The sequence below is a fragment of the Pundamilia nyererei genome, unplaced genomic scaffold, assembly GCF_000239375.1.
Source record: "Pundamilia nyererei isolate P.nyererei 1_Seehausen unplaced genomic scaffold, PunNye1.0 scaffold00047, whole genome shotgun sequence".
Lineage (NCBI taxonomy): Eukaryota > Metazoa > Chordata > Actinopteri > Cichliformes > Cichlidae > Pundamilia > Pundamilia nyererei.
In genome coordinates this window covers 650,680-665,759 of record NW_005187448.1, presented here as the reverse complement: position 1 = coordinate 665,759, position 15,080 = coordinate 650,680, and the positions used below count along the sequence as shown (strand labels likewise).

The 15,080-nt window shown below is 42.0% G+C and overlaps 2 protein-coding genes across 4 annotated transcripts in view; one reads left to right on the top strand and one right to left on the bottom strand.

Annotated features, from left to right (window-relative positions):
- Positions 1-15,080, top strand: part of cacna2d3a (calcium channel, voltage-dependent, alpha 2/delta subunit 3a) — a 123,506-nt gene that overhangs the window by 93,237 nt on the left and 15,189 nt on the right. For all 3 annotated transcript variants that reach the window (XR_001290368.1, XM_013910724.1, XM_005732471.1), the window contains 9 exons: positions 91-162; positions 799-860; positions 1,011-1,078; positions 2,268-2,313; positions 2,765-2,862; positions 2,966-3,059; positions 3,245-3,340; positions 3,488-3,609; positions 4,387-4,464. Coding sequence is in view for 2 of the 3 variants with exons in the window: in XM_013910724.1 (XP_013766178.1) it covers positions 91-162; positions 799-860; positions 1,011-1,078; positions 2,268-2,313; positions 2,765-2,862; positions 2,966-3,059; positions 3,245-3,340; positions 3,488-3,609; positions 4,387-4,464 (736 nt within the window). In the remaining variant the exon portion in view is untranslated. The remainder of the gene's footprint in view (positions 1-90; positions 163-798; positions 861-1,010; positions 1,079-2,267; positions 2,314-2,764; positions 2,863-2,965; positions 3,060-3,244; positions 3,341-3,487; positions 3,610-4,386; positions 4,465-15,080) is intronic.
- On the bottom strand, positions 6,874-12,386 carry lrtm1 (leucine rich repeats and transmembrane domains 1). Its single transcript, XM_005732470.1, has 4 exons — positions 12,052-12,386; positions 10,048-10,432; positions 9,751-9,956; positions 6,874-8,004 (listed from the first exon to the last, which is right to left on the bottom strand). Exons 1-4 carry the CDS (start codon positions 12,086-12,088, stop codon positions 7,493-7,495), a joined length of 1,140 nt encoding a protein of 379 aa, XP_005732527.1. The 5' UTR covers positions 12,089-12,386; the 3' UTR covers positions 6,874-7,492.

The following is a 15,080-nucleotide window of genomic DNA, read 5'->3' as shown; positions in this document are numbered from 1 at the left end:
TGTGTGTGTGTGTGTGTGTGTGTGTGTGTGTGTGTGTGTGTGTGTGTGTGTGTGTGTGTGTGTGTGTGTGTGCGCGCTTTGTCTTTCTAGCTAAGAAATGCAATGGTCAACAGGAAGACGGGGATCTTCTCAATGGAGGTGAAGAAGAGTGTAGACAAAGGGGTGAGAAATGCAAAGTTCAGAAATAAAACAACAAAACGCACAAACAACACACTTGTCAGAATGTCCTAAAGGCTGAGCGAGAGAAAATACTTACCAGCAAGCATTCACTCTGCTAAGGGCTTGTTACAGCTGGCTCAGTGATGTACAGGACTGACTTGGGGATTTTGTTTCTGATTTGGTTTGCTGTGCATGCACTGGTGTGTGTCTCTGCGTGTGAGCCCCTTATCTCCACAAAGCACATGTTGCTGAATACGGGGAAACAGCAGCCCGTTGATTCTGCTTCACTTCCTGCCTGTCAGAGAGAGAGAAAGGTGTGTGTAGATATGTGTGAATGTGTTAAATGTGTGTTCGCACATATTAAAGAGCGATTTGCATTAGGCTGATTATTATAGAGATATTATACAGACATCCACACACACACATTATTATTATTATTATTGTATATCTATATTTATATAGAGAGACAGAGACGCTCACAAGAGACTCTTTACGAATGTACTGATGTCCATCTGCAGCTAAGGACTGCCCAACAGAAGCTTGTACTACTTGCACCACTAGATGGCGCTAGATTGCAAGAAATGATATCAGACAGCACCGCCTGGCGTTTAACGCAGCCTCTATATTCACCTCTTTCAGAAACGTGTGCTGATTTTGCACAATGATTACTACTACACAGACATCAAAGGGACTCCTTTCAGGTGAGAAGTCTGAAGACTTCCTTAAGCTAACGAAGCTGAATTTTCCGGTGGTTAATCTGTAAACGACAACAGATTTTTAGGAAATATGTTTTGTTTGTTTTGTTTTAGGGGTTTTTGTTTATTTTTGTTTGTTTTGTTTGTTTGTTTTAGTCTAGGGGTTGCTCTTTCCAGAGGCCATGGGAAGTTTTTCTTCAGGGGGAACGTGACAGTAGAGGAAGGTAGGAAATCAGCCTTTTTGCTTTCTGACTCATTTCTGTGTTGTTGTTGTTTTTGTTGTTGCTTTTATTTTTGTTTTCCTACTTTTCTCTCCCTCGCACTCTCTCGATCCCTCTTCTTCTTCTAAGGGCCTTTGTTTTTCTGTTTCTCATTAAACAAGCACTCAGCAAGTCGTTTAGTTTAGTTTGTAAATGCTTCTCTGAGGAACACTACATGAAATGCAGCATCACAGAGAGCTTTTTAGTATTATAATAATACGTTTTTATTATTTTGTTGTATAAAAACACAATCACAAAATGCATTTTCTAAAGTTATTTTAGGACAAAAATGTGTAATAAAAATATATTTGGATATAATTTTCTAGGAATGCATGGTATAAAAGTCTCTTTGCAGAATGATTAGTCGGAACCAATAAAACGGCCTGTTTTTAAAAACAATAACAAGAAGAAATACTTTTCCGTCCTCGGTGATATTTGTGCAGAAAAAGCTGGATTCTGACATTAACTATGCCGTTCAAATCTTATGATTATTGTATTTAGGGATTAATATTACACGAAGGTTAAAATAACATTTGATGTTGTGACTGGATGAAGTTGACATTAGATAATCTGATTAAATCAGTAAACATTCATCATGTTTTATAAACTGGTTATGTGTTGGGTGTTGTGTAAAGTCTTCTAACTTCTCCTCTTTGGCCCAACGTAACCAGTTCCTCTTCAAACCTGTAGACACTTTTTGTCTAGTCTTTCTCTTCATGTAGTGATTTAAAAAGCCACAACTTCACAGGAAGTTAAATATTCCCCTTTGCGGCTCCTTAGGTGTGTTGTGCGTCCTTCTCCTGACAGTGTTGTATGTCTGCTCCTGCTTGTGTGTTTCTCCACGTGCATGCATGTCTGTTTTCACGTCAGTCCCCATGCATGTTAATATTCATGCGGTGGTGGTGGTGTGTGTGTCTGTCTGTGTGTTTCTCTAAACATGTCCATCACACAGAGCGCTCAGAGCATGACTTGGCTCTTCCTGATCTAATCAGAGCTGTCACATCCATTCAAAAAGCACATTTTTCATCCCCCGGTGTGTGTTTAAGTGTGCGCAGTGGAGATGTAGATGCCTAGCCCTATTATTATGACTTCATATTGAGTGTTTTTGCGTATTTGTTTTGAACCAAATAGTTTTCACGTTTTCTTTTTACAGGACTTCATGACTTGGAGCATCCTGATGTAGCCCTGGCAGACGAATGGTAAGAGTATATTCCCGCCGCTGTTTTATCCCCGTCCCTTACTCAAAGGACATCTTTATTGGGCTAAATCCTAAAATACTGCCAAATCATAAAAATAAATCAAAGTTAGGTTTGATGTCAGCTGAAATACAACAGCTCTACAACAGTTTTTGGGATCTGCAGAACTTTGACTTGATTGTTTGTGTCACTTGATGACTTGTGGTCTCCAGGCTTGGGAACCAACATCTAAACACATTACAATAAATGCTTTTCAAACTAATGCTTGTAAATGAAAAGAAGTGTCTTCCTTCTACCTCAGGTTTTATTCACTGGAGATGCTTTGCAATCCAAAAGCAACTGAAAGCAACTGGATTATGTGACCAAAACGAAAGCGATTACAGTTTTAAGAAAGGAACTGATCTGAGGTTGGTTGTGACTAACGCTCATATTTTTCTCTCTTGTCATGTTACAGGACATACTGCAACACAGATGAGCACCCAGAGCACCGCTACCTGAGTCAGATAGAGGCAATTAAACTGTACCTCAGTGGGCACGAACCCCACTTATATTGTTAGTTATGCTCATTTACAGCCCCCATATTTTATATGTTATTAGCAAGTTAATGAACAAGCTTCACGTGTGGAAATGTGCCTTCTTGCCTTTGTCCTGTTAGGTGACAAGGAGCTGATTCAGGAAGTTCTCTTTGATGCAGTGGTGACCGCTCCATTGGAAGCCTACTGGACCAGCCTTGTGCTTAATAAGTCAGAGTATGTCACCTTATGAAATGATGTTGTTATTTATGTTGGATTTTATTCCTCTTTGAAATAGAAAATGCCATAATATGGAGCATATATTTGCACAGCTAAAATGTTAATAATTTAGCACAGTTACTGATTTCTTTGGCTTAAAATGAATTCACAACAGCCGGATATTCATTTGTCACATGATACAGGAATTCTGATAAAGGAGTGGAGATAGCTTACCTGGGCACGAGAACAGGCCTGTCCAGGATTAACCTGTTTGTGGTGCCAGACGAACTTACAAGCAAGTACGTTTTCTGACTGCACGCATACAGTGTGTGCGCATGAACACGGCCTGATGTTTGTGTTGACTTTAGTGTTGTTTACGATTCCAGTTTGTATATTTGGTGTGTCGTGTGCGTCATTTGTATTCTCTGTTTCCCGTCTGCTTTAAGAGACTTTCTGACAGCTGAAGACCGAGAGGGGGTGTTCAATGCCGACCACTTTCCCCTGTGGTACAAGAGAGCGGCAGAACAAGTTCCTGGTACCTTTGTTTACTCTCTGCCTTTTAACACAGGTTAGTCGTGACTTTCATTTGGATGGTGATGATGTTGTCTCTGTGTTTGAGGAAACAGTTAAATCCTCATTATAGTGAACTGAAGACACTGGAACCCACGAGTTAAAAAACACAGTCATTATCTTTTCTAAAGAAGCTTATATTTTGCAAACTAATTGAATACACTAATGTGGTTTTAAAAGGACCCTTTGAAATGTTCTCTGTCCCTCTTTCACCCATTTTTGGCTGTTTTCTCTGGCCGTGCGTCTGTACCTCCCCTTCCTCTCTTATTAATTCTGGGCTGTGTTCTTGTGGATCGCACTGATTGCTGTGGCTTGAAATAAGATACATTAGGAAGAGGTTCAGCCCTTTCCATAGTGACTTGCCCAGAACACAAATACAGACGCACACAGAGTCACAAAAAGACCCACATACACACAAGCCCCTCACGCATATTCAGTGTAACTGTTTCTCTAAGAAAAGGGTTTCTCCTCCAGAGGCAGAATGTGCTCTCATCTGCTCTCAGCCTCAGGGTTTCCATTAGTGCCAGCTAATACAAGTGATCTGAAAGCCTCTTATTTACTCGCCGGACTTGCCTTGGATGCACTCTTCCTCTCAGGACTGTGGTAGTTAGCTGCAGCCATAAATAGGGCTCTGTGGTATCTATGATCAGCGTTCCTCTCTCCAATCTCCCTGTGGTCAGTTCAGAAATAATATAAGGAATTATGATATGACTGATATGTGAACTCTGCGTGTCTTTGTCGTTTGTATTTGTGTGTGCTTTTGTGCGCGTTTCAGGGTCGGAGAACAAGAGTGTTGTTTTGGCCAGTACTGCTATTCAGCTTTTGGATGAGAGGAAATCACCAATAGCTGCAGGTAAGCGAGCACGCAAGTGTGTCTTCCTGTATTTTTGTTTTACACCCACTCACCTATACGCGCATCCACAGAACCTTACACGGCTTCATTTTCCCCAGTTTACACTTGTCTCCCCACACCTCTCTTCCACTTTGAGGTGAAACACTCCCTGCCCATGTCTGTGTGTTTACCGCTGCATTTTACAATAGATTGTTACATCCTTTAGTAATTATGCTTCATTACTGCATATCAGTGGAACACTGCTTCAAATTAAAGCTGAAAGTCTGCATGTAAGTGCCTTTCATGCATTTTTTTCTTATGCCTCTGTGTCTGTTTAAAGCATATTGCAGCCTAGATGATTTCTTTGTGGCCTGCCTCATCTCACATCCTGGTGACTCAGAAGCCCCACAATGTAACGCCCATACAGTGCAACTTCTTGTTGAGTTACCATTATCTCAGTTACAGAGGAAAAGAATAAATGGAAGGAGGGGAAAAGGGGGAGGAGGACAGACATGCAGGCATACATATGGTTTCTCTGTCACTAGGTTATATTTTTAGGACATTTGTTTATAATCGAACTCTCCCCAAAGCCACAGGAAGAGTCAGTGTTACAGGGAGTTTTGTGATGGTTTATTCGTAGTATTTGGTATAGATGATCCTGCTTCCTCACTGTTTTTAACATTTAGATTAGAGTTTTAAATCAATGAATTGTTCTAGTCACATATAGTGAAGCACACTTGTGAAGTACAGCCATCCTTTCCACTGGCGAAAATATACACAAAGGACCAAAGACAAAGGATCTGTGTCCACGCTCTCGTCAACACATGACGACCAGCTTCGTGCCAGTGGAGAAATCCCAGAACACGGTTTGATGTGGAGAGAAACACGAGGGAAGTCTTTCGGGCTAGCAGTGATAAAATAAGAGACCAAATAAAAGGGCAGTGGGAGAGAAAATTATTTCACGGTGCCTGGATGCGCTGACATGAAAGCAGTGCATTGTGGGTATTCTTGGCCAGGGGGAAACCACTGGAGCAGAAGGACAGAGATGGGAGAGTCTGTGCGCTGCCACGGCGCACGCAGACACACAAGCATGCACACATGCATGCACACAGCGTATGCATCAGGTTTCCAGCAGAATGCTACACAAGCAGCCCACAGGATTATTTGACCCTGATGACTTGATCACTGTAGTTTTAAGATAACAACATTCTCTCAAATCCTACTCAGCAGCAATGCAAATGACTAGTCAGCATCAAGACTTTTAGAAGACCTTATTGTTGGAGTGGGTGCTGATGTACGGCACTGAAGATCACGTTTGTCAGAGCAGCAGGGGGTGTCTGTGCGGATGATTTTATATAAGAGAGTCAGATGGGAGGAGAGATGTAGGCTAGAATGCAAATTGAGCGTAGGGCGGTTAGGGCCAGTTTTCACTGCACTGCGCTCCACTGAGCTGTGGACTTGTGAATACGCGAACACGCTAACTTAACAGGACAGGCTGATGACATCACATACCACTGGCCCTGCAGACATCGAGTCACAATTTTAATATGTGCATACATAGGCACGCATTTGTATTCCAGTCCGCTTGCGTGTGGATCAGTGTTTGTGGTCACATCCCAAGACACGTGCAGTGAGTCTCCTACCCTGATATACACAAAACCATGAAAGTCACGGCATTTAAACCAAAAGCATTTCTGCACGTTCGTCTGTCTCACTGCGCTGAGTAATCGAAACTCTCCAAAAATCGATAATAATCGTTTTTTCTAATAGACACAGGAAAACTATGTTTTCATATTTTCTGTTTCTTCTCGAGACATTTTGCTTGTAATAAAATAAAAGATGCAAAAAATATAACGTCAAATGTGCATCTCCCGATGTTTCCCTCAGAAGTCCCAAATTGTTACAGATATGCCAGCGGATCATTAAGCTGACATGGGCAAAGACATCCACACAGATAGCTCTCATTTCACTGTAACTGTAACTACTGTCGGAGGCATTTTCGCCTGAGGGTCTTACACTGTCTTACAGAACAGTGTATTGAGTTGTGTTACTGTTTTCTTCTGATTTAGACATGAAAATAATGTTTTTATATGTATAAATAATATTTCACGAGTTGATTTCTCTCCAGCATGAGCAAATCTCCCCAGATTTCCCCTCCTTAAACAATATTTTAAGGACCTTATCAAATTAACTGGCAGTATACTGATCAGGTAAAACGCTTCCCTTTATTATATATAATACATATTGTAGGACATGACTACCATCAGCATAAAATCACAAACAGGACTGTTCTCAAAGCCTGTAGTTCTAAAACTTAGTGTGTGTCTGTGTGTGTGTGTGTGTGTGTGCAGCGTGACGATAATTCAGACTCACAAAGTGAAGAGAAAAACAACAAGGCTGAATCCGAGTTGTGTTGTTGTTTTAGTTTGTTTCATTATTGCTTCAGCGAATTTCTCATTTTTAACGTCACAAATGGAAAAATATCCTTTAAGAAAACGCTTCCCCCTCAAACCTGTGTCACATTATTAGGCACAGACGCATCTGTAATATGTGCGTACAGTACAGTACGCTTTCACACACGCTCAGTCACAGATAAAAACACAACCTCGTTCACATACACCCACATCAGTGATGCGACAGGACTGACAGCAGCTGCCTACTATGAGTTATCAAAATTACGAATAACAACCAAACGACAACCAAACTCTAAAGTCCATTTTTTAAATACAAGAGCGTCACGATTATACCTACAAGTACACAGTTATAAATATATTTGCACCTATCAGTGATATGCTTTTCTTAGACAAAACGAATGTTGGAATTCTTTGGCCTGTCCTTCAAACCCGCATACAGCAGAAGACACTCTTCTGATCAGTGCATAGATACCTGTGGAGTTTAGCTACCCAAGTCTCAGAAATGAGGTGAACATACTCGCAAATAAATAATCTCTCGCGCACATACATGCACAAGCACACGCGTGGCACATCCGCAGACAATTAGGTTAAAGGGTTGAGGCCCAGGTTGTAAGTCTCGGGGTAGTTGTCGTCTCCTAGGCGATGGCGTTCTCCAGTGGTTCCTTCTCATCTGCTGTGGCGTGATCTGCACCCTGCGCTGCTGCTAGTTCCTCATTCTTCTTTAACTCCCGCTGATATTTGGCCATGATAGCGGCGTAGGCGCATCCGTACACCGCGGCAGCCAGCATCATCAGACACACGATCCCACACACTACACCGGTGATGATCACTGTGGCAATAGCGTGCCGCAGGTTGACGGGCCGTGGCTTCTGCTTAGTTTCGCACTCTGCCATGCCACCTCCACCTCCACCACCAAATCCCTCCCCCATCGCCATGGGGACGTGGAGAGCATGGCTAGAGGGATGAGCGTGGTTGCCATGGGTGTGACTTTGTAGTAGTCTCTCAGACTCAAGGTGATGTATGTTGGCAAATAGGTAATGGTAGCTTGTAGTCATACAGACATGGAAGAGCTGGTAAGGGATCTTCTGCAGGTCTTTGTCCTTCATTTCTTCTGGTTGGGAGCAAAGCACTTCATCCACCACTCCACCTGGGGTCAGAGTTTAATAGTTAGAAATGACCAACACTGAGTTTTGAAGGTTGTGTCAGTTGTTCATAACTTAATCACCAAGTATCCTTTGCAGCAGCTTACAGAGAAAACCTCAGTCATACTCATCAGCTAAGCTTGCACTAGCTCATTTATATTTGTGTTTTTAGTCTAGGATATATTACTGTAAACGGCCACATTAGCAAGTGTTATGTGATTAAAAGAAGTTGGATCACTAGAGCTGAGTAACATGGGTCAACTGCCTTCTGTATGTACCATAAATCACTTTAGGACCTGCGTCCACATATGTGGACGTCACATTTTGGGTTATTTAGATCAAAATACTCAATTTTGCTCTACAAGGGCCTGATATCCACTTACGAGGACATTATCCTGCTACTGTTCTATCAACATTTTACATGAATATCCTCATGTGGCTCTCATTTTTCATAAAAACAAAAATAAGGTTAAAAAAAATCTGGTAATTCTTTGTTTTTACATTCATCGGGCGCCAATGTGCCCAAACATCAAAGAGAAATTCAAAATGCTGCCGAGGAAGAGTTCGGGTCTTAGGAGGCTAATATTCATCGCTCTGTTTTCTTGTAAAGCATGCTCTGTCACACACTGTGACTCTGCTTGTGTTATTAACCACTGGTTTTCTGTTAAGCATGCATTATTGTATCTGGATTCGTTGTTCTGTTTTGTAGTAATTAGAATTTTCAGCCTGTAAGATGAAAGCTGTGTCAGGGTGACATAGGCATGTAGGCGTGCCAGCCAGCTCCATGCACGCCCGGCTTTCATTATACAGTGGTAATTTTGCTATCTAATGTGTGCTGGATTTAGTTTTGCGTGGAAAATAATGTGTTTCACAGTAACAAAGAACTCTTAATCTTCACTGTGTAGCTGAAGACCACAGTTATAAGAGCTGCAGTGCACCGTGTTCAGTAGATTCTCAAGCGGACTGATTTAATATTTTAAAAACTAAAAAAACAATTAGCTATCATTAACTCGTTCCCCATACAGATGACATTTGATGAGCTCCCCTGTAATCATGAGTACCCCCAGTACACACACACATATATATATATATATATATAACAACGAGGTTTGACGACCATTAGAAGAGTTTCCAGGTTTTTCAAAGGGTAACTGCATTGGCTGAGGTGCAAAATCAGGCATTTTCCTCTATAATTAGTCTGAGATATGATGCAACCTGCTCAAAGATCAGAGTACAACTTTAAGTTTTAATACATACAAAGCAACGCTCAGCTTGTCTGCAAGCTTCTTTGCAACCTCCTTTCACATCACATCCTCCTTTCATGCTTTGTCTGATCTGTTGTCATTGATGCTTCGTCTGTTCTATGCAGGCGTCTTGCTGCTAAGTTGTGCCAGAGCAGAGATACTGTATACAGATATACATTATTGCAGCTGGAAATGACCATCTCTGTATTAACAGTTAACGCTGATAGTCTCTTCAATGAAAAATTCTCAGCAGGATTCATCATTTGGAGACATTTTTATGCTGAAATGACACATTTTTATAAAGTTCTGTTCTTCTTTTTAAGAATATTCACTTGTTGCATCCTGACCTCTGGCTTGCTGTAGATTTATTCCCATGCATTTCTTGTACTGCTGTGATTAAATATTACAATCAGCACTTTGCCCAGCAAGAAAGGCGTTGTTATGGATGAACCTTGGAAATGTTATGGAAGTTTCCCAGTCGCTGCCTACAGCTGATAGTGGTCTGACCTTTAAAGAGGTAGGTCTCCAGCCAGAGTTTGAGGCCTATAAGTTGGCAGTCACACCTCCAGGGGTTGCTGCGTAGTGCAAGGCTGTCCAGGTGTGTCAGGGCCTCCAACAGGGAACGATCTAATCGTGTCAGCCTGTTGTGTGCTAGCCCCAGGTGGCTGAGGTTCCTCAAACTGTCCCCCATGGCTCCCGGCAAACCCCACAGGCTGGTGAAAGGGAAACGAAACAAAATCAAATGAGAGTCATGCGAAATCAAATCAGGGAACGTAACTTTTTTTTCTAGCATCAAGGTCTAACCTGTTGTGTGAGAGGTCAAGGTGTGAAAGTGAGCGGATAGGTCCAAGCAGCCGCTTGTCGAGCTCCCTCAGGTTGTTGTGAGCCAGGCTGAGTCGCTGCAGCATTCTCAGCCCAAGCAGAGCAGTCGGCGAAATTGTTGTTATAGAGTTATTAGATATATCGAGAATGCGAACAAGGGGTATTTCCCTGAAAGCCATTGATCCAAGCCCCCTGATGCGATTATCTTGAAGGTATAATTCCTGGGTGTCTGGATGCAGTCGTCGCGGGATGTCATACAGTCCTCGACCCCGGCAGTCTACTGCTTTGGTGTTGCTGTTGCAGCTACACTCCTTCGGACAGGCATGTGACAAAGACAGGAGTGAGAGGACAGCACACACCAGTATCGCTGTGGAAACAAAGGGACGCATTAGTGGATCAGACGTGTAAAAGTGGAATATTTGCAGCTGCGTGTCAGAAATGAAGGTGCACTGTAACCCTTCATTCTACAGCTTTCAAAAGTGTTCAATAATATCCTGCAGTACTGTTACATAATTGCAATTGATTCACACCACAGTGTTACAGTCTAGTCTCCATGTAAATAAAACGGCGTTCGATGATTTGCAGTTTATTTTGTCGCTATATTTTCTGTAGTATATAATAACAGAAATAACATATTTTAATCTGGGGAAAACAAAATACAGGATTGTGTCATTTTTGGCTTGAATATGTAACTTTTTTCTTTGCTTTTTTTGTATAATAAACAAGAAAGTAAACTTCTGCTAATATGCCAACTCCCACCTCCCACCCCCTTAGACAGGGGCCTTTGGTGACTTTGCCAAAGCCGCATAACCCCTCACCCACACACAAATCCATACGCAGCACATATTAGGTGTCTGATTCCCTTTGAGATAACTTCATGTCCATTCCTTCTGGAACATTACAGCAGTATTTATAGCTTGGCTTGACTAGCTCGAGGCTCAATGAAATGAAGCTCTGACCCAAGCCTGTAAATGTAGCTAGCTCACAAGTCACAAACATATCTGGTGAATAGATGGACATGCTGCATCGCATCTGTTTTCATCGGAACAGAAGCTCCATGTTCCTCTGATCAAATATTTTTATAAATTATGTCTTTACCCTGCAGGAGCTCTTAGCCTCATAAAAACCCTATAATCATGTTAGGCAACACTCTGCAGCTAACAACACAATAAATAACCAACCACAAAGAACGTTAACATGAATTAGGTAGCAAAAAATAATAATTTAAAGCATTCTGCAGTTTGCACCAGAATGACTTTATCTCACCGCTACATTCTTTAAATAAACCACATTTTAACGCAGTCTTCTATTTTCTAACATGCAGTTAAAAGCATCATTTTATCTCTGTTTAGCTGGTGGACTTCTCGGATTACGTTGTACAAGTGTGGAGATATCTAGGCGCAGGTGCTCTAACGTCAGGTGTTTGTTTGGTACAGTGGCTCTTGGCGGTGTTGCCTTTGCAGCTTTTATTTGACTTGCCCCAAACAAAGCGCATCATAACATGGCTGGGTTGAGATTTAATACAGTGCAACGACCTGTGATAATTGCATCCTCGTTACTGAAATGACTGTCCATATGCAAGAATGAATTCAGTCACGTGATCACAAACGGTCCTGCTTACAGGGAACAGACAAGCATGAGCACGGCAGCGCTCAGTGGAGCTCTTTGACAGCATTTGTGGAACGAGATCAACAAAACAGAGAGGCACTTTGCTCTGATGTGTCCCTCCAGCCCAAAGCACCTACAAAGAAGTTTTTCATGACAAACACAACCTGCAGCAAGCATCATTTTAAGTTGTCCTGGTACCAACATAAATAGCTACAAGAAATGTAGAGTTTTTATTCAAAAGCTTTCGTAAGCAACCCTTTTCCAATAGTCAGGGAGCAGTTTACATAATATTCTAGTTTAACAGCCTTTCCATCTACATATACGCACACAGACACACACAAATGCTCTTTATGCTGTTTCCTCTGATGGAGCACCTACCTCTCATTTCTGCCAGTCGTCTTTGGGCCACTTGCATTTACTGGTGTTTCAGTTGAAGATCCATTAGCCGTCAGTAAGGCTGAGATTAGCTTGTCCTGGTAATCATCTGTGCAGGCTGATATGGTCAGCAGGTGAGAAGAGACTTAAGATCAACAGCAGAAACCCGTGTTGCTCTTAAAACCCCCAGCACTGGCAGCAAGGGCATGAAACCCCATCAGATCGGGTGAATTAGAGCACAGAGCTCAGTGCCAGCCAGCCAGTCTGGGAATCACTGGAGTTAGAAAGCTCTGCCTCTCTCTCCCTGGCTTACGCTCTCTCTCTCTCCTCTCTTGCTCTTTATCTCTCTCTCCCTGTTGCTCTCCTACCATCTCTCAACCTCTTTTTCTGCCTCTGCCTGTAATTTTCTGCATCCTAATCTTTTACATTTCCTCTTGCTCGTTTATGTTGAATTTCGGCTCTTCAAACCAAATCAACACTTCTGTCTCTCTTCGCTCCCTCGCTCTCCCTGTCCCCAGTTGCATTTGTGAGTGTGATGGTGTGTCATCTCTCAGTGGACAGCTGTGCCTCTCAAATCACAGCACAAACACATTCACTGACATTCACGTTACCTCCTATTTGCTCTGGCAAGAACCGAACTAGACAAAATTAGATCTGGATTGCAGCCTCTGCACAAATATTCAAACACTTCAGCACGCAGCAAACATTGTCAGAGGATGCCCATTGCTGTGGCATGGTTGGATGCTATTATGCATGAGCCGTGGGCAGAAGGGCTGGCAGAACACGCCCCCAGCACAGCAACACAGAATGCACGAATGCACCCATACGCATGCACACACACATTAGGATATGTAGCTGTTGCAATATAGTTACATGGATTTTTCTTTTAAAAAAACCCGTGTGTATGTGCGTGTAGATGGATTGACTGTGAAGCTCGTATAAACTCATGGGTGGCTTGAAGGAGAAGCAAAAAATGAACAAAGGAAGGGATTGGAGAGATTATTATGATAAATATGATTAAGCTTACATGCAGGCTCAGTCCTGCAATACCCTTTGTGGTATTTGCTCTCCTGTCCATCCATATTTACATCCCTTCTTCCCTCTGCTGAAGGGCCTGACAATTATTTCAGTTCTGTCATGTTAAACCTGAGGTCAGTTTGTGTCACCAGTTTATGTTAAATTCATTATTATTGTTCTAAATGACTAAAGGTTTGCTCAGTTAACCTTGAGCGACTACTGCAGGCAAACATAAATCCATGTACTTGCACACAAACACACACACATAAAGACAAATCGACACATTCACTTGCACACTGGAGTGGTTCTGTACGCCTACACAGGCAAATACATCCTCAAATGTGTGATGACACCTTTGTATTTGCTAAAAGCCCGTATGGTTGATATGCCCAGACAGTCTGCTGTGTTTGTGCTGTAACGTGTGAACGTCTCCTCGAGTTACCTAAAAAGAAACAGAGGAAAAAACATGTCCTCCTCCGACTAGGACGCCACATATTATCACCATGTGACCACGTGATATCCTGTGATGCTTCAGTGCATGTGGAAATAACCTTAAGGGGAAGCTACATAGATGCTATCTGTGCATGATCTCATTCACAAATGTTTGCAATGTAGCCAAAACAGATTTTTATTCTGTAGCCATTAAAGGCAGATGGTGTGTATGCCCAAGTGTGTGAATCAGATGAGTTGAGAACTAGGCAACGCAGAAGCTTCAAATTGATTGATAAGGTCCAGCTACTAAAAATCTTGGATGACTTTGAATCTCAGTGACCTTGACCTCAAGGTCAGAGGTCATGTTTTCTGAAAATCTTGCGAATGCGAGGATTATTTGCGTCTACTGAAAATCGTGGCTGATTTCAAATCTCATGAGGTCGGACGTTTGAAAATCTTGCGAATGTGATAACTTGAGAATAAGGCGATGCAGGATTTTGAAATTGATACCATCGGGGTGTTTGCTAGGAGGCTGAAACTAGCTGTTTCCAATATTTCTATATTGCTGAACAGCAGTGAATCAAGTCTAATGCAACAAGAAGACAGGAAGGAGAGGTCAGTTAAGTCTGTCTGCATCCTCCTGTTCTGTTCATCCTCTGACAATTCTGCAGGATGTTGACATGATCCACCCCGTGTGCTGTGGAACTGCTGCTGCATGAATGCACAAACAAATGTGAAAATCACTCCTCTCTCTCTTTTCTGTGTATACGTGCATGCTTGTTCTAGAGGTGTTTTTTGAGCTGCAGCTGCAATGTGACTCGATGCATGTGCACGCTCAACAAATTCTGGTTATGCACAAGAGCACTAACATTCAGATGCAGTCCTGCACTGATGGACTTTTACATTTACGCAATCCTTATTAGACTCCCCAAATACCTGTGGACTTTAAGTCGTTGTCATCTCTCCCTGCCTGGGATTGCACTTATACAAGATTGGTGATCGGATGGATTTAGAGTGGATTTTATGTCTCTTCATGTTTGGACTCATAAACCCAGCTCAGGGCATAAATACCCCCAAGTTCTTAAATCATACTTTAGGAAATTAAATGTTCCCCCATAGTACAGAAAATTCCTGAGCATTAGTGAGACAGATTTGGGCTTTTGTTCTGAGCCAGCTTCCCCGTAGCAGCCAAATCAGTGCACGTTTAACCCCTAATACCATCTCGCACAGAGCAAACTCCTCTGCCATTCATACTGGATTTATGTTAACTTGATTTTCTTTCTGAGGTAACAGACATGCCATCATATTAATGTCTCTATATTAGAAAACTTTAACTGGCATATACATTCACTAATTTGTCATCTTTTTGTGTTATAAAAACACCTTTAGCATTTCTTTTGTTTTATTACTTTTTTCTTTCTTTTTCAGAGAAGATGATCTTTTTATTGTCTTGATGATGTGGACTCTTCCTGGTTTAGCATCACGTGTGTTTCCAGTGCTGTTGCCCAGCATCTTAAATTAGACTCTTCTCCTGGGTTTTCCATGTGGGTGTAGAAGTGGTGGGCTGCTGAAAGGATCTGGCA

Excerpts from the sequence above, each read along its gene's own strand:
- lrtm1 (XM_005732470.1), bottom strand. The coding sequence starts at position 12,088 with ATGCAAGTGGCCCAAAGACGACTGGCAGAAATGAGAG. Across the intron at positions 9,957-10,047 it reads CTTGACCTCTCACACAACAG|CCTGTGGGGTTTGCCGGGAG; the intron begins GTTAGACCTTGA and ends CCCTTTCACCAG. Across the intron at positions 8,005-9,750 it reads GGAGACCTACCTCTTTAAAG|GTGGAGTGGTGGATGAAGTG; the intron begins GTCAGACCACTA and ends CTCTGACCCCAG.